Source organism: Sander lucioperca, chromosome 4 (assembly GCF_008315115.2).
Source record: "Sander lucioperca isolate FBNREF2018 chromosome 4, SLUC_FBN_1.2, whole genome shotgun sequence".
In the NCBI taxonomy this organism is placed as follows: Eukaryota; Metazoa; Chordata; class Actinopteri; order Perciformes; family Percidae; genus Sander; species Sander lucioperca.
The window spans coordinates 43,750,703-43,777,173 of NC_050176.1; the positions used below are offsets into that span (position 1 = coordinate 43,750,703).

At 40.8% G+C, this 26,471-nt stretch overlaps 1 protein-coding gene across 6 annotated transcripts; it reads right to left on the reverse strand.

Moving 5' to 3' along the window:
- Positions 1–5,041: 5,041 nt before the first annotated feature.
- LOC116040431 (transcription activator BRG1) lies at positions 5,042–25,828 on the reverse strand. 6 transcript variants are annotated; one of them, XM_031285746.2, is made up of 34 exons: positions 25,716–25,828; positions 24,892–25,130; positions 22,642–22,774; positions 21,350–21,901; positions 21,061–21,159; positions 19,937–20,195; positions 19,554–19,680; positions 19,236–19,409; positions 18,938–19,111; positions 18,682–18,855; positions 18,523–18,570; positions 17,532–17,662; positions 16,513–16,570; positions 16,328–16,437; positions 16,012–16,159; positions 15,735–15,898; positions 15,513–15,579; positions 15,217–15,327; positions 14,458–14,700; positions 14,219–14,332; positions 13,908–14,015; positions 13,297–13,383; positions 12,401–12,447; positions 12,150–12,316; positions 11,815–11,978; positions 10,883–11,110; positions 10,676–10,753; positions 10,337–10,555; positions 9,943–10,205; positions 9,018–9,126; positions 8,761–8,862; positions 8,044–8,176; positions 7,615–7,754; positions 5,042–6,924 (listed from the first exon to the last, which is right to left on the reverse strand). In XM_031285746.2, exons 2-34 carry the CDS (start codon positions 25,090–25,092, stop codon positions 6,889–6,891), a joined length of 4,968 nt encoding a protein of 1,655 aa, XP_031141606.1. In that variant the 5' UTR covers positions 25,093–25,130; positions 25,716–25,828; the 3' UTR covers positions 5,042–6,888. The 6 variants fall into 6 exon arrangements, with proteins under 6 accessions (XP_031141606.1, XP_031141605.1, XP_031141604.1 ...); XM_031285745.2 differs by having other exon boundaries at positions 9,943–10,223; XM_031285744.2 differs by having other exon boundaries at positions 9,943–10,223; positions 10,850–11,110.
- Between the last annotated feature and the right edge of the window lie 643 nt (positions 25,829–26,471).

Below are 26,471 nucleotides of genomic sequence, written 5' to 3' on the forward strand. Positions count from 1 at the left end.
CTTGTAGAAGCAGGGAGCTGTGAGAGATATTCCAGGAATGTCGAAAAAGCTGCTGGATTACAATTTCTGCTACGTCCACCACCATCACTACACATTAACACACCCACAGTGAGGCACGCTGTAAGTGTGATGTGTATGTATATGCATGCACAGTACATTTTTCAGCTGTACACGATTTAGTAAAACATCAACTTCACTGACTTCCGAAAAACAAGTGAGTCATACTAAAAGACTTCATCATGTGTAAAAATCCCCTCCATCTGAGATCCCTGAAAAGAGACAGTATGCCCTTTTCACTGCAGTTATTTTTTAGTTGTCATAAAGCACACGTGTTAGTAATAACATTAATGAGGACTCTGTTCTAAGTGTCCCAGTAAGTCATGACAGTGAGCCAGGATGCCATCACTTATTTCATTATTTACACCTGTGCTTTTCAGACTGTGACACGTCAAATTGTCTTCTGTGAAAAAGGTCTGTTGTATAGACCTTTTTCACGGCAGACATGTTGACATGTCAATGTAGGAAAAGCACAGGTGTATTCAAAACCATTAATGGTGGCTGGTGGTGATGGCGCAGTGGATATGACACATGCCTTTGGTGTGGGAGAATCGAATCGAGGTTCGAATCCCACTGCGATACATCAACCAATGTGTCCCTGAGCAAGACACTTAGCCCCTAGTTGCTCCAGAGGCGTGTGACCTCTGACATATATAGCAATTGTAAGTCGCTTTGGATAAAAGCGTCAACTAAATGACATGACATGACATGTAATGTAATGGCTGAATTCTACTTAGGAGAGGCCCTGGTATTGTGCATGCTGACTCACTGAAATAGCTTACTGGGACACTTGATGGCATTGAGCCATTGTCAAGGTTATCAATTTCAGCTGTGCTTTTCCTACTATGACAAGTCAACATGTCTGCTGTGAAAAAGGTCTATTATCTCTAACCAACTCTAACCACCAAGTTTAAAACAAGGATGTTGTTTTTATTTACACTCACCTAAAGAATTATTAGGAACACCATACTAATACCGTGTTTGACCCCCTTTCGCCTTCAGAACTGCCTTAATTCTTTGTGGCATTGATTCAACAAGGTGCTGGAAGCATTCTTTAGAAATGTTGGCCCATATTGATAGAATAGCATCCCCCACACCATTACACCACCACCACCACCACCAGCCTGCACAGTGGTAACAAGGCATGACGGATCCGTGTTCTCATTCTGTTTACGCCAAATTCTGACTCTACCATCTGAATGTCTCAACAGAAATCAAGACTCATCAGACCAGGCAACAGTGGTGGTGGTTATTTGAGTCAAAGTTGATCTTCTATCAGCTTGAATCACTCGGCCCGTAACGTTCTCCTCTGACCTCTAGCATCAACAAGGCATTTTTGCTCACAGTACTGCTGCATACTGGATGTTTTTCCTTTTTCAGACCATTCTTTGTAAACCCTTGAAATGGTTATGCGTGAAAATCCCAGTAACTGAGCAGATTGTGAAATACTCAGACCAGCCCGTCTGGCACCAACAACCCTACCACGCTCAAAGTTGCTTAGATCACCTTTCTTTCCCATTCTGACATTCAGTTTGGAGCTCAGGAGATTGTCTTGACCAGGACCACACCCCTAAATGCATTGAAGCAGCTGCCATGTGATTGATTGATTAGATAATTGCACTAACGAGAAATTTAACAATTAATCCTTTAGGTGAGTATATTTTCCCCTGAAAAATTGACATTTCGGAGACACAATTTCATCTGAGAGCAGCAATATGTTTTTTTACGATATTGGCCATGAATCCTAAAGTTATTTGGTAAAGACTGCGTAAGTGCAAAATGTGCATGCAAGCAAATACAAAATAACTTTGTTTTGCTTAAATCTTTTTAATGTTAATTGTATTCCTCTGCACATGTAAACTGCTGCTGGATGTGGGACAATTTATACTTATCTAACACCATTGCTGTCCTAATAAACCAGTAGCTTTTTGAATTTGAGCCAACAAATCTGATTACTCTTATCTACCATCAATTAGTGTGTGTGCTGCATTGGGCTAGTCCGCTAATCACACTGAATGGAATTTAGTTTCCCTTCATTATTTTATTCATTATTATACTTTCAATTTCTGTAAAAAACAAAACAAAAAATGCGAATGTCAGCAGAAAGTTCTTCTTCAAATATTCCTCACTGGGAGCAGCTCAGTCAGCAGTGCAGAAGACATAAGTCATTGAGTTATATGAATACTACATATATAAATCCATGCTAGTCTACATAAATTCATCCAGGCAGGCCTTCAAAGGCCCTTGACTTCAAATTATACACTTGATATCAACATTTGTCTCTATACCAAACAGAGAACAAGACTCTGTGAGATAGACACAGAATATACTGTACACTACTTTATCTAATACTGACTGTGTCTGCTCAGTATGTGTATGTTTTCTGTCCTTCGCTATCTGTAAAAGTCATGTACAGTTTCTCAGGACCAACAGATTTGATAACTCTACACACACACACACACACACACACACACACACACACACACACACACACACACACACACACACACACTTTTTTGGGGGCAGTCTATGCTTGTGCTGTGTTTTGTTTTTATAACTCTCTCTGGGTCTTACAGTCCTTCAAGCCTTTTTACGTGTACGTCTTAACATTTGTATTTCAAAGTCTGTGCATCATGAAATATATATATATATATATATATATATATATATATATATATATATATATATATATTTTTTAAAAGCATATAAACAGCTAAACCAGCTTTTTCTCCTCTTAAAAGTTTCACTGCACTCATCTCTGCTGCCTACAAATGCAGAGAAACAATGACCTCCTTAAAAAGTTCCTTTATTGAACCTATAAACTGTAGTCTTTTGATTTATTGCTGAAACACAGAAGTATAAGGGTCACTATGAAGCTAGTAAAGGGAACTCCATGGACTTGTTTGAACACTAAAAAAGATGTGTGTGTGTGTGTGTGTGTGTATGTACACACACACACACACACACACACACACACACACACACACACACACACCATCAATTAGTGTGTGTGCTGCATTGGGCTAGTCCGCTAATCACACTGAATGGATATGGATATATATATATACACATATATATGTGTGTGTATATATATATATGTGTGTATATGTGTTCTGTTTATCTGATTTCAAGGGTTTCAAATTGTGTCCCAACTTTTTTTCTACTTGAATCGTGTTCTATTTCCATTATATCTTTGTATACTGTATGTGTGTTTTATGCTTGTATACATATTTTTTCATCTTTGTGAAGCACTTTGGTGCAAACTGGTTTGCTTTTAAAGTGCTATATAAATAAGATAAACTTAAACTTAAACTAAAAAAGACAAATGGACATGAATGTTACTCCTTTACATTCAGTTTGGGTCATTAGAGAAGAGCTTTTAGACAGTTGTCCACATTATCAGCAAAGCACAGGGTATTATATACAGTATGTGTGAACCCCAAAACTACATATTTTTACATCTCCAGAAAAGTTTTAACAAAACCCTGATTCTGCCTGTTTGTGGGGACTTCGGGAGCTGCCCCCCATCCCCGCCAACAGATGTTAACAGCTGGTTTTGAGTTGAAGTGATCCAGGAGTTCCTATAACCCCCCCCCCCCACTGCTAGAAGCAAACACTTCAAACCCCAACACAGACCTCACTGTCGAGGTTCTTTTTAAAACCACACACAGCACATCCAAACATGTGCCAAGTTCCCTCCTCCTAAGGGACACTGCACAGTCAACATGTTTGTCTCAGTGCAAGCCAACCCGCTTACAAAATAAACAGAAATATGAGGGGTATAGCAAGGATGTTTATACCATCTGGATAAAGAGCTTCTGTATTCATTTATTTGCATGACCTTACTGAGAAGTGACTTACTGAGAAGTTTAATGTTGATTTTATATTTCTTGTTATGTTGGAGGCCATGTTGGAAATAAGGTCAAGTTGGGCCAAAACAACATCTAAATTCCCAGGAAGTGATTTTACATCGCAGTGTCTAACATTTCCTTTGTGAAAAGCTTAAAATTCAAGGACAGTTTTGAGAAAATAATACAAATACACAAGGTTGAATTAAAAAAGTCATCCTGCTTCATAAGGAGCAGTGAAATGACTGACTGGTGTTTGTATGAGACCTCCTCCTAGTGGTCAAACAGAGCCATGATATCTGACAGATTTAATGACAGAACTGTTTTAAAGGCACAATGAGTAGAATTTCCCTAAAAACAATGTATAGACTAATACAAAAATAATCCCTCCCAATCATCACCTATGACTATTAGAAGTGTGTGGTGGTGTCTGTATCTGCAGAGACTCTGCCCTACCGGTATTTTCTTATTTTGCTGTTTCTGGGCGTCTATAAAAAACGTAGTGACCAGCAGGTGCGTGATTTTAAGTACGCATCCAAAAGGAAGCTACGAAAATGGCGGGGAAAGTGCCAGAACGCCAAGGGGACAAAGCTCATTCCAAAACTAAAGTGAATATGGGGTTGGCTTTCACCCGCTGGTGAGCACCGTAACCCTCATTGAGTTGGGGCAAACTTTATATGTTGTGCTTACAAACCATAACCGACAAATCCTACTCATTCTGCCTTTAAGGTTTATTGGGCCTGAAATGTGAAGCCTAGTTCCCTAACAAGGCTTTATTGCCCCCAAAAGATCAAACACAAACCTGATGAGAGTAAAGTGAATGTGACTGCAGCAGTGCTTGTAGTAGACAGGATTTAAATGAACTTTCTCATCATTGATGACTAAAGCCTCTAAAAACATCAAAACCTTTCCTTCTTCCTTAATTACCTCCAGCTATTAGGAATATAGCAAATACATCCAAATACATCTTGAGTAGTAAAATTTATATAAAAAGTTATTTTCATTATTGAATAATCTGCGGATTATTTCTTGATCGTATAAAATGTCAGAAAATAGTGAAAAATGCTCTTCTACAATTTATCAATTATGAAAATAATTGCAGATTAATTTTCTGTCAGCTTACACATACGACAACATAAGCTTTTACTATGATTTATTGTTACGTTTTGAAATCCAGCAACGATGCCCACAACACAACACAGACAGATCATAATAATTTAGTGGAGAAAAAGATGCTTTGGTTGTATGTTGTTCACTCCATTTACCTACCATAATGAACAAAGTACAGTACTGAAGTTGTGAGCTGTACACACATGCATTGACATAATTTTTTATACTCCAAAAAATACTCTATACAGTATATCCAACACCGTACGGCCATGAGGCATTCACAAGCAGAGAGGAGCCACTGTCCCTCTGGTCCTTTGTCTTGAAATCAAAACCATAAAAAGTGCCAAAGTACATCAAAACAGTTCTGAAATCCTAAAGTCACCACACAACAACTGAAGGAGAAACAGTTAAAGTTACAGTACTCATTGATGAATTACGACCTCATGATTCTTCAAGTCTACAATCAACAGTTATAAGTGCTTACAGTATATTGGAAGTGTAACAGGTATGCAGCAGCAAGGTTGTTTTTATACTGTACTTTATATACAGTGACCGTGACCCAACTCCATTAAACCTCAGTCCAATAACTGTGGTAGGTTGCTAAAGAGCTTCTGAGAAGTCTGGAAACACCCTGCGCCCACAGCAGGCTGGATTTCCAACTCAAACAGTGAGCCCTGGTTACAAATATGTGATGTGCACACACCTCAGCAATCACAGTGGCTCCAAAGAGGCCGAGTGTTATTTGCCACAGTGTAGCAGAGGCAAAACATCAGGTCTGTATGTCCAGAAGCAAGCTAAGGTAAGGTAATGTTAGGTAGTAGCTGGGTGAAAACACAGCTCTATCTGAAAACATTTACTGTTTACATTCAATGTTGTTTACTTCACTTTACTGGATCCGCCAGATCTAATGCCTCAGGTTAGCTAAGGACTCATTTTTTAATCCCAATTTGTCCAAAACAAATAATTTGGATAAATATAGGCGTCATTGGAAATTAAATGTCTTGTTATGTCAGAGTTGAACTTATGAACCTTTATTCCTCTTGAAGACTGTTTGGGTTAGTTTTAATGGTATTAAAGCAGTAGATAAACATTTTATAATAAGTGGTTTATAACACACTATAACGTACTTGTAGGCAGATATAAGCATTTATTAATGTATTTGTCAACAGCTATAACTCCGCCTGTGGTCACCAATAAGTGGAGGCTGGTTTATAAACAGATAATGATAATATAGTAAACCAAGTTGTAATAATATAAAATATGTCTTTATAGGAGAATTACAATTACTGTACATTAATAAACACTTACATTTCCTTATAGCTGTGTACAACTACATTTTTGTATGTTATCAACCATTTATATTACATGTTTATATACTACTTATAAATGCTAAACAGGGGGAATGGCTTCAGGGCATTTGCAGTATATTTTCTACATTGAGCTGACTCCCAGAAGTGATTTCATACCTATACACGGACACCGTTCTCATTAAAACTGATTAAAAACTCTCCTGTAATTGCACAAAAAGGTTAAAACCTCATTTGATCCCTTTATGTTTAGACTTTTTCAGACTGGGCCTCAGCAGAGAAACAGAAACAGTTTAATGTGGTGGTGTGCATAGTCAGATTAATCTGTGTATTTTATGATATTGTATGTGTACTGTTTTCATGTGATGTCGATATGACTAATCAAATAATATGTATGTCTGTTTCTGTATAGACAGTATTGCAAACCTCCCTTCTATTTGAGTCCTATGACATTTGACTGAGGATGGATGGAGTTGACAGAGGCGTATTTTATTTACTGTAAATGCAGTGCTCGAGTTGGAGGAATATCCCTTTATGTCCCCTTCTCTCCCACATTACAGTACAGTTCAGGACTCCTCGTCAGTGGCACTGGGGGAGCGCTCCTGGAGGAGAGATAAAAGAGAAAACTAGAAAATGTCTAGAATATTCTTTAATCTGCAGCCCAACCCTGATCAGAAAGAAAAAAAAAAACCTGATAAGACTGATAAAGTTGATAAACGGATGACAATCATGGGATATGTGTGTCATGACTTTTTTTTATTCAAACAAGTGTTGTAAGAGCTCATGAGAAAATCATAAAAACAAGTTTAAAAAACAGCATCCCGCAATGTGAAGAAAGAGCTTTAAAATTCCTGAGTAAAAACCCAAAACTTTTGTTTCCTCATTACCAACTTTTTACCAAGTTTAACTGAAATCGGTCAACATGTTTTAAGATATCCTGCAAACCAAAACATAACAGTTTGGGCAGACATAATTAAGGACAAAGAGAAAATAGGCTGCCATTTTTACATTCAGTTATTTTTACACTCTGCAGGTTTGCTGCTTTATGTCTGCTGAGATCAAGCATGTAGAAACATATGACTGAGCCACGAATGGAAAAGAAGTGAGTCTTTACCTGAGCACTTCCATCATTAATTCCATACTCAACGTAGTACTAATTTTGACAAATATTTTCACTCTCTGAAGGAATATTTTTTAATTGATCTTTCAAAAACACACACATACAAACACACACACACACACACACACACACACACACACACACACACACACACACACACACAGTGAGTTACCTCTTCCTGCTCATCCTCAGAGTCGTCATCACTAACAACAGGTTTGGCTCTGCTGCGCCCTGATCGTCTGCTGCGACCCTTCCCTCGATCTCCACCTTTATCCTTCTTTCCCAGACGGATCTTCACTTTCACTGAGCGAGCTGGAGACAAACACACACAGACACACAGACACACAGACACACAGACACACACACACACATATATACACACACACACGTAACATGTTTATGGTATAAATAAAACTAAGACTAATCTAAAGCGTGAAAAAGCACTTTAGTGTTTTCAAAACAATGTAACTCTCGAGCGAAAAATGATCAATGACGAAACGGACATCACAGCACATTCTTACTACTGACAAAGTCAATCACAAATTAACTAAAACATAAATTGCATATACAAACAACAACAAACTAAAAGGAACATGCTTACATTCAGTCTCTGATCCTTCCTCTAGCTCGTCTTCCTCTTCCTCACTCTCCTCTCCTTCACTTTCCTCCTCCTTCTCGATCTTTTGCCTCAAACTGGTAAACACTGACTGGAGGACGATGGAATCTTCATATATCTGCTCACATGAGAAAAACATGGCAGAAAACAACTGTTTATAATCGCCATCATCAGACCCTCCATAGTGGGAGCCAGCTAGCAGGAGCCTTACCCCTGTTGGATCGACAACTTCAACGGGCCAAGTGGAATGTTATTGGCCACTTACTTTCAGTAACCACAATTCATATATGATTACTAACATTTTAGCATTTTATGGTAAAGGAGACAGGCAGAAATAGTCGTCTGCCATGCATGATAAAGGCGTCTGGTGGGCCAATCAGCAACAAGATGCATAATTTCTCCAGTGACGTAGCAGTTATAGCTTTAATGACCTTTATTTAAAGCTTTCTGATCAATGCAATCCGCGTATATATAACAAATTTCACCAATTAGACTTTTGGCATTTAATTATGGTGCACCAAGTCTCCAAGTTTCCTAAATATAGGACAAGTAGTGGCTGAGATATAAAAAGAAGACAAAAAGTTATTTTTTTCACCAAGTGACAGGTGTACAAACTACTCTCACTGAACAGTACACAGTAGAGACGAGGACAGCAGGTGTTTTTCTGCGTCCATGAGTAAAGATTGTACACATAAGTCTCACCAGTGATCCCTCCAGGTTGAAGGTCTGAGCGTTTTGGAAGAGCAGCATAACGTCTCTCTCCAGGTCACCCAGACTGCGATAGCGATGACCTCGAATCCTCTCCTACAGTGAAGATACAGTATGTACATCACTTAGTAACATGTGATGTGTATCTGTTAACCTATACATTTTCTTGTTGTCTTTTTTTGTTGTATGGGCGATACTTTGCAGCTGCAGTAACCAACCTACCCCAAAAGAATATTTTTTTCTGCTCTAACCTTGATCTTCCTAAAGTCCACAGGCTTGCGGATCAGTTCGTAGTACTCTGGCAGCTCTTTTCGAGACGGCAGCTGGATGAACACCTCGCTCAGCTGACGCCCACTGGCGCTGCAGGAAATGACATCATCAGGATGAGACAAAACACTTTTAGAATTCATCAAATTAAATGTCCCTTTGTTCATTTATTCTACTTAAACACTATGGGTGAGAGACAACTTTCATAAACACTCGTATCTATGAATAAAAAGATGAATAAAAACTTTAGCTTTAGAGTTCAGATCCACCACTGTTTGCCAGTTTCTGTTTAATTGTAGATTTGACATTTTTTTGGAAAACCCTACACATTACTTTTTCCTTAAACTACAGCCCCACGTCTTCATAAATAAAATACTGTCAGCAAACATATAAAAGCCAATTAATAAACGTTAGTAAGAGTTAAAGCTCTCAATCTGTAGGTCCACATAGCATGCATTTAAATTCTTAAGTCTTTAAGTCCAGCCAGCAGTGGTACAGACATTATATACATATACATGCATTATTGGTGACTATTTAATAACTTCTATGCAAATATTGTGCGCTCTACTTCACTTTGTATGTATTTGATGCCATTTGTGTGACATCTGATGGTTTAATTCATATACATGATAGCATCATTTAAAATATCTGATTTTGTGATATTTACTTTTGAACTTTCAATGAGAGCAGAACAAGTGTTATTTCAGAAAATGTGTGTAAGCTGTTGTGAAAACTGGTGACTTCTCTCAGTTTCTATAAATGTTCAAGGAAGTGCAACATCCCTTCTCTTTTGACCTTAAGTTGTCCTGAAACTAATGATGGCCACAACAGGGATGAGTAATGGGTCAGTAAAAACAATGCTACATCTTTTAATGTCAGTGAATTAGCACCACAAAACTTGTGAGCTACCTGTCTTTATACTTGATGACAGCGTCCACGATCTTCTTCATCTTCTTTGTGAGGGCGGGGGGGTTGGGGGAGAGTTTCTCAGCAGGTGGTCGTCCCCTCTTCCTCTGCCTCTTCCCATCTTCGTCTTTGTCCCCTCGACCTCGTCCCCCCGAGGAAGAGGAGGGACCAGGGAGATCCAGGTCGCGGTCACGCTTCCTCTTGCGGGTCGTCTTTTTGTGACGTACCTCTTCCTCGATCTCCTCTAGTGTGCCCTCCTCTATCGCCTGCACGGGAAACACAGACTGAGAGATTAAAAGACTAATCAACCCTTTACTCCAGGAAGCGAAGAAGTTTTATGTTGTATTTAAATTTGATTAATTTCTCAGCTCTGCCCCTGCTGCATGAGGCTAATAACCTTGATCCACTGCTTCTCTGTCAGTGAATCGCTGTAATCCACCTCCTTCCGCTGTCGAGAACCTCGTCCAAACATTTTCTCCTCCTCTTCCTCGCAGGTCAACCTTTCAACCTCAGCGTCGTCCTTCATGATCCAAGTGGGCAGCTCGTCCTCCTCCATCAGACGAGGTTTTCGCCGTGGGTTACGGGCATCCTCGCGACGCCTGTCTAGGTCCATACGCTGAGGGAGGGAGAGGAAGAAAAAAAGGGCCACGGAACATACAGTATGTAGGGAGAGGATTTTGGTTAAGGCTGTAGTTAAAGACCTGTATGAGCTGTAATTTATCTTCAAAACACTGACCATGAACTGATCGAACTCCTCCTCACTCCTGGCAATCATCTGGTTGACCGTCTCATCATCTGGCACCTCATCCTCCTCCTGAATACAGCAAGCACACATCGGCAATCAGAGCATAAGCAGGCTCACTCTTTAAAATTGTGCTTCTGATTGTTTCTGGTGCACGCACGCACACACATTAATGCGTAGACAGACTTCCTGACCCCAGACCTCGTCTTGCTCCTCGTGTTCCAGGATGGCCTGCAGGAAGGCCCTGCGCTCGTGGCTGGAAGACTTCTGATCAAACATGCCAGCCTGAATGACCTTTTGGTCCACGTTAAGTTTGTACTTGGCAGCAGCCAGGATTTTCTCTTCAACACTGTTGATCGTGCAAAGACGCAGCACACGCACCTCGTTCTGTTGACCGATACGGTGGGCTCTGTCCTGAGCCTGCAGGTCCTGGAAAAGAACAAAAGCCCTGTTCAGACCTGGCATTAACATGCGTTTTGGGTGAACCGATTACAAGTGGAAAACTCTGACGACGCATTGAGATCTAATCACTCAGACCACATTCGGAGGTGGTCTGGGCCACATATGGCCAAATTCTTATAGCAGTGTGTGCGCAAAGGTGGCCTGATCCACTCTAAAGGACCACCAACTCAACTGACGTCCTATGCGGAAGCATAAGTGTAGCATTCTTAAATCGTGTAAGCTGGCTTTGTCTACAACATTTGAAATCTGAAAATACTGCTAGCTGGGTACTCTCTTCAGTTCCTCGCCCACATTCCAGTTTTACAGTACTTTGTGTTTGACTTTTTTTTAAATGATGCATTTCTTTAAAATACTATGCAAGAAATCATGGCGCTCTGTGATTCAAATCATAAGCTAGCAAAGGTTCAATTAGCTACTACACACAGCACTTCAGCACTATTCTCTTGTTGAATCAAACAAACTGACTACTAGTAACCAATATTGTCTTTTCTCTAAACTCTGGATTCTGAATCTGAGGTCTCTTTGTTGCTGTGTTCATGTCTATTATTATGTGCAAGTGCCCTGTAGACACTAGCCTCTAACTGCTCTAACAACTTAAACTAGAAGTTGAGATCAGCTTGATTTTTTATTAAATTGTGTCTTTTGTAAATTAAAATAAACATGCATCCCACCTGATGTGGGTTCCAGTCAGAGTCAAAAATAACCACGGTGTCAGCAGACTGCAAATTTAGGCCGAGGCCTCCAGCTCTTGTGCTCAGGAGGAAGATAAAGTACTCTGATCCTGGTTCATTGAATGTCTTCAGTAACATTCCTCTATCTTCAGCTTTTGTAGTGCCTGAGATGTTAGGGAGGAGGTGAAAGAGAAGAAAAGCACATGAAGGAAATAAAGGTTTAGCAAGAAAGTGTTACAAAAGAAACAAGATTTAAGGAAAAGGAATTAATGAAATACAATAAGAATAAAGGACAAATTCACAAACACGTATACACAGTAAGTAAAGTGTATCACCATCTAGACGCAGATACTTGAAGCTGCGATAGGCAAAGTAGTCCTCCATGATGGTCATGAGTGAGGTCATCTGACAGAAGAGCAGCACTTTGTGGTTTGTGGCTCTCAGCTTTGGCAGGATTCGATCCAACACCTCAAACTTTCCTGATGCCCGATACAGGTCAGGACTGACGTAAAGGTAGGTGGTTGGGTTACAAGGGTTACAGTTTGTGTATGTGTAATGTTGATCTTGAAGTGGAATTAGTACTTACCCCTGGACTATCCCACCAGAGAATCCTAAATGTTCAGAGAAAGATTCCTACAAAAGCAATCGAGAATGTATTCTGTAATTTAGACACATACACAGAGCCCTATCTTGCAGCCGGCACAGCGCGGCACAAAGTGTCTTTGCTATTTTAAGACCGTCCAGCGCTCACGTCGTTTAAATAGCAAATGCACCTGCGCCCATCTTACAGGGAGGTGTGTTCAGGTGAATTCTTGGCGTATTGCTATCTTGAGGCAGCGGTGATCGTGCCATTGACCAACAAAAACCTGGTCTAAAGTCAATAGCGCAGCAGTTCATTGTTATTTTAACAGAGCATTAATAAAATGCGCCTAGGCTTATGCACAGCGCGCACACTATGCTTGTTACACACGCACACATGGAAGCGCAGCAGCACACAAACATGCAAAAGATTACAAATAAAAATATTACTCTGCAAATCCTCCATCATAACAGCAATGTGCCAAGGTACAAACACTTCACGCCGTGCGCTTAGATCGTTACAATAGGGCCCACAAAGGCAAACACTTTAGTATGTGGCTTTATTTTGAAGCTTGTATTGTTCTGCTCCCTTCAGCATCGCCATAAAGTCAACTTTGTGTGGAAAGAGACACACATGGTAAATGGATACATTTATATAGCGCTTTTAAGGTTTTTGCCGTTCATTCACACACACACCCCCCGATGGCAGCGAGCTACCACGCAGGGTGCTGGCCTAACCATCAGCAATTGGGGATCAGTGGATTGAACCACCAACCCAATCAGTAGACAACCCACTCTACTTCCTGAGCCACAGCCGCCCCACTGGCTCCTTATATCCTGACAAATCTACACAATACACAGTGAAACAAATACATATTTTTGCATCACACTCCTCAATAGTACCTCTATCTGCTGGAACATGTAAGGGTGGTTACAGATCTTCCTCAGCTGCATGATGGTGTTCATCAGCGTCTTTGTGCCACCTTTACCCTGGTAAACACAATGAGACAATTCGTATGGCTTGTAATCACAATTGTATTCTTTCATTCAATATTTATTCATAAAGGTTAGTCCACGGACAGTCATCAATTCTCTCTCAAGGCTTCAATTAAAGCAATACGTTTTTAAATGTGAGAGCCAAGAATCATAATAATAACCCTAAGAATGAAAATAAAACTAAACAAACAACAAAAAAGATCAGATTTTATTTCACTCGCAACTTTCCCTAAAAAATATTTATAAATGTCAAATAATTCAAGTCTTTTGTGACAGTAAAAGCCAAACACCAACTCTGGCACAAATCGCAGTATATGTTCTAGACCTGTCACCTTTAATAAATCTCCAAGTGTTATATAAATCATCTAGTGCCATGTATTACTGAGGCCTATTTTTTTTTTTAAAAACTATCATGTATCATAACACACATGGAGTAGAGACAATTTTATTTTGGTGTTGTTTAGTTATAAGGATGCCCGAACCAAATATCCACAGCGTTTAAGTGTTTATGTCCTCACCTTCTTGTCCTTCTCTGATCCATCAGTGAGCAGGACCCCCTTGGCCTGCATGTGCCTGTACAGCACCCTCTGAAGGGACGACATGTCACACTTGATCACGTATTCCACCTGACGGAGAGAAGAGAGAGGTGGAATTAAATTACATTTACCGGCATTGCAAATATTAAAAAATAAAAAATACTAGAGAACACTTGAGGATTTGTTTCCCATCCATTAGCAGATCATCTGGACTAATATGTGCTTGTCTATTTGCATGTGTATATGTTAGTGTGTTTGCTGTGTGTGTGTTGTAAGTAGTAGGTGAAACATGCCTTCTCTGGAAGCTGTGCCTCCACTTCCTTCTTTAATCTGCGTAACAGGAAGGGGCGAAGTACTTTGTGGAGACGACGGATTATCAAGATGGTCTCCTCTTCATTAAGGTCCACCTGGAGAGTAAAAGAAGCAGAAAGTTATTTGGCAAGAAAGACAATATACCTCCTGCCTGTTGTCATCTCAAACACTTTTTAAAAAAAGGAATGGGATGTGGCCACAGCTGAGTCACTCTCTCCACCTTCTCTCCAGTCATAGCGAAAGGGGCGTTGAACCACTGCTCAAAGGTGCTGCAACTCTTGAAGATGGTGGGCAGGAGGAAGTTTAGCAACGCCCAGAGCTCAGGTAGTTTGTTCTGCAGCGGCGTTCCTGTCAGTAGGACTCGCCGTGGGGCCAGGTAGTGGGTGTTCAGGACCTGGGTCAGCTTACAGTGGTGGTTCTTCATACGGTGGCCCTCGTCCACAATCATGTATTTCCAACGAATCTGGTGGGGTTGAGGTAAAGGAGTGAGGAGAGGAGTACATTTAGATAAAACTGTGACTATTCTGTCTCATTGGATCCAAACCAACCAAAGACATAAAGTGGTCATAAGGAAGATCTCTTATCCAGTGTCCTCATGACCATGGTGGCTCAGTCCCAAGCCAAAGCCTTGAACCACCACATGGGGAATAACACCCACCTTTGAGCAGTCAGGAAGCCTATATGACTACATGAGTGCATAGCAGCATGACGTTCACAGAGGACAGTGGGAGACGCGGTATACAGGTGGTGTCAGTGTGGCAGCACCTAGGAGAAAGCACTGAGATGCAGCATAGGGGGCGGTCAGATTGGCCAGGATAAAACACTTTCAGACTTTGGGGATTTAGGAAGTGGGAGATGACAAAGAAAAACACATCAAAACCTCAAGCAAAATCAAATTTTAACAAAAAATAATTTTACTATGACTGCCTGGGTGTGTTTGTGAGTGTCCTTCTGCTTGTGTTTGTACATCCCATCTCACCTTGGCCAGTACTTGTTTATCCTTGATGATGTACTCGTAAGTGGTGAGTAAAACATTAAACTTGCCACTGCGCAGTTGGGGGACAAAGGCTCTCCTGGCAGCAGGAGACCCCTAAAAGAAGAAAAATTTTAAATTACAAATATAAAAGAAATAGTTATATAAAAAAAAGCATCATCTCCTTCAATACATCGACTTCAGCAGGTCTCAATATTTGACAATAAAAGCAAAAGCTACAAAACAATTGAGTGAGATTAAGTGCATTTGTAGAAACACACGTTTTGGCTGCAAAAACCCACCTTGTAGGACACTTTCACGACTGTCGGTGCCCACTTGTCAAACTCATACACCCAGTTAGAAAGAGTTCTGTCAATGAGAGGCAGCTCTGTTATCATTCAGCAATTTATTCGGAATACTACAAAATCTGTTTTTCTTCATTTGTAGTGTTTGTGTAAATAACTTCCATGAGGAATAAGAACAAAACAACAAGATATTTTTGCAAATAAAGAGGTTATGCTAACGAGAGGGGTACAATGATGAGGTAGGGACCATTGAGCCGTTTGTTCTCCATGAGGTATGTGATGAGGGCGATAGTCTGGATGGTTTTTCCCAGACCCATCTCATCTGCCAGGATCCCATTCAGATTATTGTTGTAGAGGGAAACCAGCCACTCCAGACCTTTAATCTGACAGTCAAATAAAGCATTTATCTCCTTTGTCAAGTCATAAAATTCAAAAATGTATTTGTGTATGGCAAGGTAGAGAATATCATGTAATCTATCTGATTTTGCTTGTTCACCTGATACTGTTTGAGTTGTCCATTTATTAGCAAACTGGACTGTTTCTCCACCTTTTCTGTGACAGCGTGAGCCACAGAATAATAAGACTGGAGGCCTCGGGCAAACGCTGCACCGATATATTCATCATCCACGTCCTGTTTAGCATTTCTGCAGAGGAAACACATAACAGTTGTATTATTAATTATGGCATAAAGTCATTTGGTGTACACTTTTTGTAAATACCTTATGATCACATGTATTTTTTGTTTGGGTGGCCCTGAGAACATAAATGGTAGAAAAATGTATCCAAGTGTAGTACTCCTTATATGTACTCACTCGATGATGTGTCGGACATCCACCTCTGACACGTCTTCGCAGTCGGGGTCTGTAATCTTCTTCTTTTCCTCCACCTGAGTAGCTGATGGCTGAGGCTCCTCCTCTTCCTCCTGCCAGACAGCTTGTGAGTGATTGGAGCAGTGAATATGAAACTGGCTTTAAACATGTCTTTTAAAACAACCCACCTCCTCCTCTTCCTCCTCCTCGCTGTCTTCACTGTCTGAGCGAGGAGCCACCTCATAACTGGACAAAATACATGCATACTCAAATCAGATTGACTATCAGCCCCTGTGTCTGAACCTTTTAACTGTACAGGTCGTCCTTATGCAGATGTTAATTTTTAATCACACACCTAAAAGCCTTAAACTTTTACTCTAACTCTTAACTCCAACTTCTTGTCATATTTGTTCAAACTGTCACTATATCCTGACAGTACTCACATTCCTCTGCCTCCTCCTGGTGCTCCTAACGGCATAAGGAAAACAACCAATCAGAGGCGAGGAGTCTCTGACACAGTCAGTACTGCTTGGGAACTGAGGTTAAACCCCTCAAACTAGGCAGCAATGATCAAATATGAATCAAGATTCTTTTACTGCATAGCCTATTTCTCACATAATTTTTTCAGAAACATATTTTAGTGTACTGTTTAGCTGTAAAATGAGAAAGTTTGCTGGGGCTTGGCTTTGTCTCGACATGGTCACAAACATTCTCATTTTACAGCAAACAGTTTTCTAAAATATGTTTCTGTAAACATTTAAGGCGAGAAATAGGCAATGCAGTTACAGAATCTTGATTTGTATTTGATCAGCGCTGCCTTAGTTTTAGAACAGAACTTTTTTTTTTTAAATCTCTTTGTGTTCTATATTTTACCTGGCTGCAAGACAAATTTAAGTTAGCATCTTTACCATCCACAGGAATTTCCCCAGTCTGGGATTAATAAAGTCTATCTTATCTTATCGTATCTAGCATAAATCTAAGTTACAACTAAGGTTCAAGCCAGTTGATGGTGCCGGATGAGAATTCACCACAGATTTTCAATTAGTCCCTTCTGGGCCATGAATTTCATGGCAAGTCTTCCTTTGCCAAGATTCAGTATTTTAATCAACAGATCAGCAGGCTAACTAGAGCATTGCTGTACCTACAGCCATAGACACACACACATTTTCATACAAATGTCACTCTTCCTCTGTACAGCCAGTCTCACCCAGGGTTCATCTCCAGCCAGGTCTCTAGCTGTCCAGCTCTTGGAGCGTCCAGTCCTGTCAGGATGTTCCCACTGTCAACGTGGATGACCTTTACAGGCAGGTCACTCATCTGACTCGTCTCATCGAGAGGCTGCAGGGGAGGAGGTAAGTTACCTATCTCGGTTTAAGTTATCTTTTGGACTGGGCGAGTCTCATTAGGCTGGGTTTAAATAGTGGCTAATTGAAATGAGACAAAGCTACTGTGTGTAGAAGTTAAGTTTACATTAGTGATCATAATGCTGCTGCTGTTTGGCCAATTTAACAACCAATAAGTGTCACGCAAACATCCAATTATAATTTTGTAGTCAGTGTATGCTGCATGAATATTATTTCTACACTTTTACACACATTTTATTCTCTTTGGGGATTTGTTTGACAGTTGATCATATTGTTTTCCATTATAATTGTTGTCACCTCTGATAGATTATTTACTTCCTTGTTTTCTGAACATGCATACAAGGCTGACGTGGGCTATGGCCAATGGCTTTTAAGTTTGGTCACCAGGTGCAGATTTATTTTGAGATATGTATATACAGTATAATACAGATGTAATACAGTGATGTTTGTTCGTGCCGCTTTGTGTCTGATGAAATCTAGTTGATCAACATGTTGCACAGTAACAGTGAACAAAAGAATCATTTTGGGAGCAAAGAACTGTGTGCAGATTTTACTTTTTGCAATGGCAACACTAAAAAGGAAAACATTACCCCCTGAAGCTTTGTGTGAAATTTAATCTATGCTGTGTTTAAAAGGAGGTCTCTATGGAGATCACTGAAAGCAACAAAACAAAGCAGCAATGTGAACCCAGCATATTTGAAGAGAAAGTGTATCACAAAATCAGTGACTTTGAATATCTGCTTAAACTACCTCTTCCTTACTTGGACAGATTTATAGTAACCTATACAAGGTTAACCTTTAAATGCCATCATTACAGCTGCTGCATCTGCTCACCTCGCCATCAGGACCCATGACAGGAGTAGGACCCTCAGCATTCTCCAACTGCAAGACAAGAAGAAGTTGGCGAATCACAACAGAGATCACATTCATCTCTCAAAGTCATTAATTATCCCAAACAAAGATCACTGGTGCCGGAGCTCCTGTTTTCCATACCTTCTTCTTTTTCTTCTTCTTCTTCTTTTTCTCCTTGAGGGCCTGCGCAGCTTTGTGAGCTCTGACCAGCTCGGTGAGGTTGGCGACATACTCGTCAGTTTGCTGCAGCAGATAGGCCAGGCGCTTATCCTTCTTCTGGTCAATAAGTTTACGATAGCCCTCCTCATCCTCAGCCTGGGAGGACAGACACATATACAGTGTGTGAAGGAGGGTGTGTGTATTTTGGTAAGTGTGTAACTGTGTGGTTTCTTCTTACCATGAGCCTCCTCATCCTCTCTTTCTCAATGCGCTCATTCTCTTTCTTCTGCTCCCGTTCAGTATTGGCATGGTAGGTGGCCACAGATTTGGTCAGTTTCTGCATTTTGCCTGTGATGGAGCGGTGGTACTCTTTGAAGTCTTTGGCGTGCTGCAGGATGCTGTTGAGATACTCCTAAGGTAAGAGTTGTATGGGATGAAGGACAGAGAAGACAATAAACAGGAAAAGAGAGGAGTCAATCAAAAATACCACTTTTAATCTTATCAAAGGCAACATCATGACTGTATATGTCCTCTACCTGATGTTTCTGCCTGCGTTTGCGCTCTTGCTCAATCTTCTGCTGTTTCTCCAGTTTCTCCGTGATGCGCGCCTCTCGCAGAGACTGACGCTTGCTTCGCTTGTAGGCCTTGGCATCGAGGGCAGTCTCTAGAGCTGTGTCACGACGCATACACACCACCACCTCTTGACGCAGCTGTGGAGAGTCATGCAAACAGACAAATATACAAACATGGACTCATCATTAACACAACCACCATCACTGAAAAAACTCAAACATGTGATGTTGTGAAGGTTGGAGGTAAAAATATGAAGCTTGATGATGTAGCGCAAACTGTACCTGTCTCTGGAAGTTAAGCAGTCGGAGGGCTTTGAGCTCTATAGTAGCTTTGGTACGTAAATCACCAGCCAGAGAGCCCGGCAGGTTCTCCAGCTCAGCAATACGATGAGTGATACGAGCCTGTAACCTGAGGGAGTACTAAGTTGTATTTTATTATGAATTATCCATGCTTTAGGTTTTTTTGTACTTTTGATTTTGAATACCTCTGTTAGACAGTATACAAGAAAAAGCTTATTAAACGTTTTGAACACAATGAAAAAAACGACAAATTTAGCAAAAACTCTTCAGCAATGTACTGCTTGTAGTACAGTACAGAGTAACCATTCAACCCTTCAGATTCCGTCATTTCCCACTCCAGAAAAAGTAAATGAGATGAGACATACCTGAACTCCCTCTCCTGCAGTATCTCCACTGGGTCGAGTCCACAGGGTTTCTGAATGGGGGTAATGCGGTTCTGCTTGGCATGGTAAGGCATCATGGGAGTAGGCTGTGTCGGCTGGCCGGGGGACTGAGTCTGTGGAGGCATTACTGGGGAGGCAGCGGGGGGAACTGAAGGCGGGGCAGGAGAGGGTCGACCAGTGGGCTGAGGGGGAATAAGCTTCTGGGGTGCGTTGGAGGGGGCTGCTGCATTCACCATGGGGCCTGGAGGGAAGTGAAGTGTGGGAATGAAGGCTACATTCAATGTATAGAAAATGTATAATTTTAATGGTAACAAAATTAAAAGTTTAGTGTCTCCCCTATAATTCTGTTTTTTTGTAGGGTTCAAGCAACATTTAGACAACAGGACACTGAAACCTAAAATCTTCTGCTGTATGGAAGGTTGTGCATTTTATTTTTAACGGTAACTTGTGGAGTTTATAACCACTGGTAGCACTATGGAACATTGATTTTATGAGTGGGCCCCCATATTGTTTGCAGTGCACACCCATTAGGGCACACATGCGGGTGACGACGTACACATTCCTTCTGTTGTTTTCACGCTATTCCATTGATCAACAATTGGTAGCGGTAAGGCACCAAGACACTGAGCAATGCACCAACAAAGACAGGGCTGAAGAAGACTGCTAGCATGTAAACATGGATGTAAACAATTGTTTACAAGAAAACTCAGCAGGGCACCTTTAAATATTCAGAAATAGTTTGCTTGGAATATATATTAGGAAAATACTGGAAGGTAGAATAAATGTAAGAAGATGCAGGCAATGAGTGTCTTTATCATTACAGTATAATGGGCCAGGGTCTACAATGTGAACATAATGCTAAAGCCATAAACTCTTATCAAGATAATCTTAAATTATGATTTTAATAAAAGGACAAAAATTGGCCTCATAAATTTGTATATGAACATACTGTTCCTATCCTAACTAATTTGTGTTCTTACTTGGATAAGAGGTCATAATTGAAATTGATATGGACATACTAGCTCTCACTTAGCCCCTCTTGCTCTAATACCTGAGCTACTCACATTCAACAAGTTCAACTAAAGTCTTGCAACAACACCATATACCTTCTGGCCAGCACTTGGGAGGTCCGTTTGGGTTTTGTCCCTGCATTCCAGCTGGAGTGCCTGATGGGCCTGGAGGAGGCATGTTGGGACCCATCATTCCTAAAGAAACAAATAGGTCTTAAGACTAATGGCACATATATAACACAAAATATAAATTTGAAAATATGACATTAGTAAAAAATGTGCAGCTAACTAGATTCAATGTTAGGTACAAATGTGTCTTCTATCAATTACCCATCAGACCATAGCATATAGCTTGGTATTCCAGACATTCCCCATGCATGCTTACCATGAGCTCGACTGTAGCCTGAGCCCATTGGCCCAGGCACTGGTACTGGTCCTACTGGTCCACCTACTGGCCCGCCTCCAGATCCAGGAGCCAAACTGGACATGGACTGCTGCTGCTGCATCCCAGGCATGGGCCTCTTCCCTTGGACAGCCATTTGGAGGTGGTCTGGCAGTGGCTGCCCACGGGCCAGCATCTTATAAGCCATGATCTGGGCTCTGAGTTGGTGAAGCTGGTTCTGGTTAAAGGGAGTAGGGCCACCAGGGCCTCCAGGGCCTGGAGGGACTCCAGATTCAAGGCCAGATCCAAGGGTGGAGACACTGGGGCCCAGGCTGGGTCCAGGGCTGGGGCCTGGGCCGGAGCTACCTGGAGGGCCAGGCCGGTTATTGGGACCAAGAGTGTGTTGATCTCCACTGGGGCCATCTAAAGGTGTAGGGGCAGAGCCTGGACCACCGGAGGAGGAGGAAGAGGACGATGGCATAAGAGGTCCAGAGGGGGGACCATTTGAAGGGACAGGGCTGGAGTGGTCAGAGCCCCCTAATGGAGAGTGGTATCCTGGGAGACACAGACAGAAAGAAACATTTCTACACATAATACCCATAAAACCACAAACCATTATAGTAATTTTGCACTTCACTATTTGTGTTTGGTGTTTGTGGCTCATATTAAAATAAAACAAATACAACATGTGAAGCAGTGAGTTAGAGGAGCTTATAGGTGGATGTTGTTCCTTTGGACAGAGCCTGGCTAGCTTCGTCCCCACTTCCAGTCTTTATGCTAAGCTAAGCTAACTGTCTGCTGGCTGTAGCTTTGTATTTTACTGTACCAAAATGAGAGTGCTATCAAACTTCTCATCTAACTCTGATTTCCCAAAATGTCACAACTATTCCTTTAACAAGAGCCTGCAGCGTAATCTTGCCAGACTGCTACTTCATAATATTTTTAACTCTTATTCCCAGTGCTAAGCCTGTCTGTCTTGCTGACTGTGTTGTTTCATTTCCTGTATCCCTTCCTTATAGCAGACTGCATGCAGAGGCCAAGCTACACAGTTGCTACCTGACTGTTAACAGCCCCTTTGTTAGACTGAGCCATTGTACAATTTTTTGTATTTTGATATTAAAAGAAATGCGTTAAAGAGTTTGAAAACAATGGCTCATGGGTTATTTGATGATTTGCGACAACAGTGACACTCCCTACATTATGAGCCAGCCATGCCACACAACCAGAACACAACTTGTCTTACACAATGATGGAAAGGATGAAATGAAATTGAAATTACTATATAGCGTGCCTACCTTGCGAGTGTTGGTCTAGAGGACTGGGTGGGGGGCCCATACCACTGTGCCCGCCCTGTCTCATAGATAGTCCCTTCATCTGGCTGAAGCGGCTCTCCTCACTCATGCCCTTCTCATGCATGCTCTCCATGGGCTGTGGGAGAAATCTAACAAGGTTAGAATGAAACTATCATCCTATTTAAAATGATTAAGTAGTTTCAGTTGCAATCACAATACAGTGCTGCTAAAGAAAAAGCAAATTAAAATAAATAATAAAACTAATAATATATAAAATCTAAGGAGTTGTAAGATAATGTACAATAATAATGTATGGATGAATATGCAGCTGCAGTTATTTACAGGTATTACAGGCTAAAAGTAATAACTGCATTCCCAAATATGGATGAGTGATAAAATGTGCCAGTGTCAGCATGTGCCGATTGCGTTTCAGTTTGTGGGGTGACCTTATGGAATGGACTGAACAATGACATCAAACAGAGCCATAATATCATTCTTCATTCATCATTACTTGACCAATACAGAAAAGAATAAACTGAAACATAGGATTGGAATTTGTAATTTATAGGTATTGTTGTATATTATTTAGGGCTGTCAGCATTAACGCGTTAATCGCGATGCGATTAAGGGCCGTTTAAGGGCGTTCATTTTTTTTAATCGCATGCCGGCATTTATTCATTTATTTTACACTTCACTCGGCTTTGAGTTGTGCCTAACAGGCTACTATTTTGACCCTTTGCTGCACCGTTACTTATCATCAAGCTGCCATACTTCCTCGTAACACATCCTGCTGCTGCAGGCATGATGGAGAAAGACAGCAGCAACACAATCTGAATGACGGTTCGTAGACAAGTCGAAAGCCATATGCACATTGTGTAAAGCTGAATTAAAATATCACCGAAGCACGTCAAGCTTGAGCTACCACCTACAAGCTAATTAACGTGACTCAGGTTGATGCTACCCACTAGCATGCTACCCACTCAGGCAAAGCACTATTTTGGAGAGTGCTACTTGCCGACCTGTGGATGAAACCAAATCACAAAAAATTACTACAGCTCTTGCGAAATGGGTGGCAACTAACTGCAGACCTGTCAGCATTGTAGAGGACTCGGGTCTTAAAGACGTACTACGGTTGGCATGTTCTGACCTGTCTCGTTACGGTCGAGGGGGACAGTAGTTTCACGCATACACAGCCTGTATGACACGGAGAAAGCAGCCTAACTGGAACAGCTGCAAAGTACAAACGCTGTCTCATTAACCGGTGATCACTGGACGTCAGTGAGTAATCAATTATTTAGGAGTTACTAAACACTATATTGACTCTGGTAAGGATAGGGATTTTTAGTTAGGTACTTGGAGTAATTGTGCAATAATGACAGATTCACACATTTTTCTTTTGTTTACAGTAAATAAATAATAAACAAATACAAATCTTAAAGTCAAGTTCATAAAGTAACTTTCATTGCATTCATTTGATTCCCAGTCAAAATACACTGGTAAGAATTGCTTTCCATTGTTAAGATGTACTTAAAAACAGTTCTGAAATGCAAAATAATAGAATTTTAATCATGTGATAAATATGCGATTAATCGCGATTAACTATAGATATATATACTAATTCAGCGATTAAAAAAAAATAATCGTTTGACAGCCCTAATATTATTGTATTGTTGTAAGTTATTGTAAGACCGAAAGATTGTATGCTGTATTTGCATATCTATTTACTTTGTAATAATATGATTTTGTGAAATAAGGGGCAGGACCAAATAAGCTATTTGCTTCCGCCTGTTCCTTCTCGAACTAATCCCTTTTATATTTTTTATTTTGTTTTTGTTTTGTTTTTTGTTGTTGTTAAATTCTGATTGTTTGTGTTTTATTTTATGGTTTTACCTTTTTTGTCTTGCAACATTGTTGATTGTTCGAGATAAATAAATAAATGAAATGAAATATAGTGGAGCCATTAAGAAATTTAAAGTGACGGTCCAGTCATATAAATAATATGCAAATCTTCCTTGTCCACAGTTGATCAAGTTTTATGTTTTGCTGTGGAATTAATGTCAATATAGCTGCATGGTAGAGTCTACAGATCATGTAAATGTGATGTTTAAACTCCTTAATATGCATAAATAGCATTAAATGTGTGGTATATGGATTTAAAAATAACTGCTGACACTCCACCTATGTTTCCTAAAGGACTGGAATTAACAGTGGTAGTGTGTCTCAGCGGGATGTTGGGTGTTTGTACATCCTTACTTTGTGCAGAGGGTGCATGTTGTCCTGGCCGTATCCAGAGGGCCCTGGCTGGGAGTGTCCCGAGGATGGAGGGCCAGGGCTGGGGCCCATCATACTGTGAGAGGAGCCTGGGGAGCCCAGCATAGCCCCAGGGGAGGGACCCGGTCCAGGGGAAGGACCTGGGCGAGGGGTGCCTCCCATGGGGGGATCTGGTGTCGACATCGCCCTGGATCTCCTGCCCCTGGATGAGCAGCAAGGGGCTGAAAGAAATGAAGAAGAGACGGTGAGAGGGAGTGACAGAGAGCACATGATCTTTGCAAAACCCAAAAATATGGCAATGCAATATGCAAAAGTTAGTGATCTAAATTAACATTCATTTAGTAGTTTAATTAGACAAGTCTGTTAATATCGTGACAGTGAGGCTGCATCTATGCCTTCAACTATGCTTTTCTGATAAATGAAGTTAAGTGCACAATCTTTGCAAGATATGGGTGAATTTTATCCAACGCCTATCAGATGAAGACTCTCCATTCTCTTGCTGCTGCACCAAGTCACCCGTTCCGCGCATATGCAATTACAGCTGCAGGGTCTACCATTGCATTTGAACTGAACGCGGGGAAATTTAGTAAATTATGCAGATGAGCCCATGACACTGAGAATTTCCTCACTCAGACCATGATGGGGTGTCTCGTTAAATATAAAAAGGGGAATGGCGGACTGTGCTTGTGCGACTGACCTACCCGCATCAACAGGACAGTCGGTCCTGGCTGAATTTCTGCGCTCCCGAGTTGATATTTGTGGGGAATAAAATAAGGCGCAGCAGTTGACGCAATTAGTCTACTCACCCTCTTGGTAATCTGCCTTCAAGCGTAGATTTGTTTCATCGACGCGGCTCGAGCGCCCCCTCCACCGCTTCTATGACCGAATGTCTAGTCACTGTTGTCCGGCAGCGCGCATGCGTGCGCAGCTACATCAAGGCATTATCACACTGTGCATCAAATCTGTACTGGCTACGAGTCTGCATATGCTTAAATCAAGCCTTTAAGAACATTTTAAACGCTCAACCAAATCTAAATAATAGTAAATTAATGATAATGCATAAAAAGCTACAGTACTTGGGAGAAAATAAAAGATAAAAGCATTAATCAAATACGAATTTTGAACAAAAGTAATAAAAACGAAACGAAAAACTAATTTTTTTAAATGCTAGTTAACTGGGATCAAGTATTTTTTTATTTTTTTTTTACAATGCAAGTATTTTAAGATTTCTCAGAACTTGCAGACACTGAGGCCAAAACTCAGCATGAACCCATGGGTTTTCTGGATGATTCTCATTGAATTAAAATAAATAAACATGTTACCTACAAAAGATGAGCATCTACCTCATTCTACTGAAATTCCCACACATAAGATGCTCCACAAATAAACACATTATTTCTTTGAAATGAGAAACTGCAGTGCTGATGATGGATTTTTAAAACATCTAAAAATAAACTGCAACTACAGCAACATTTGTTACTACAACTCCTGTGTAACATTTACCATACACAGCAGATTTGCTCTCACAATGTAACATCATTGCATTGCATTACAGGAGAATG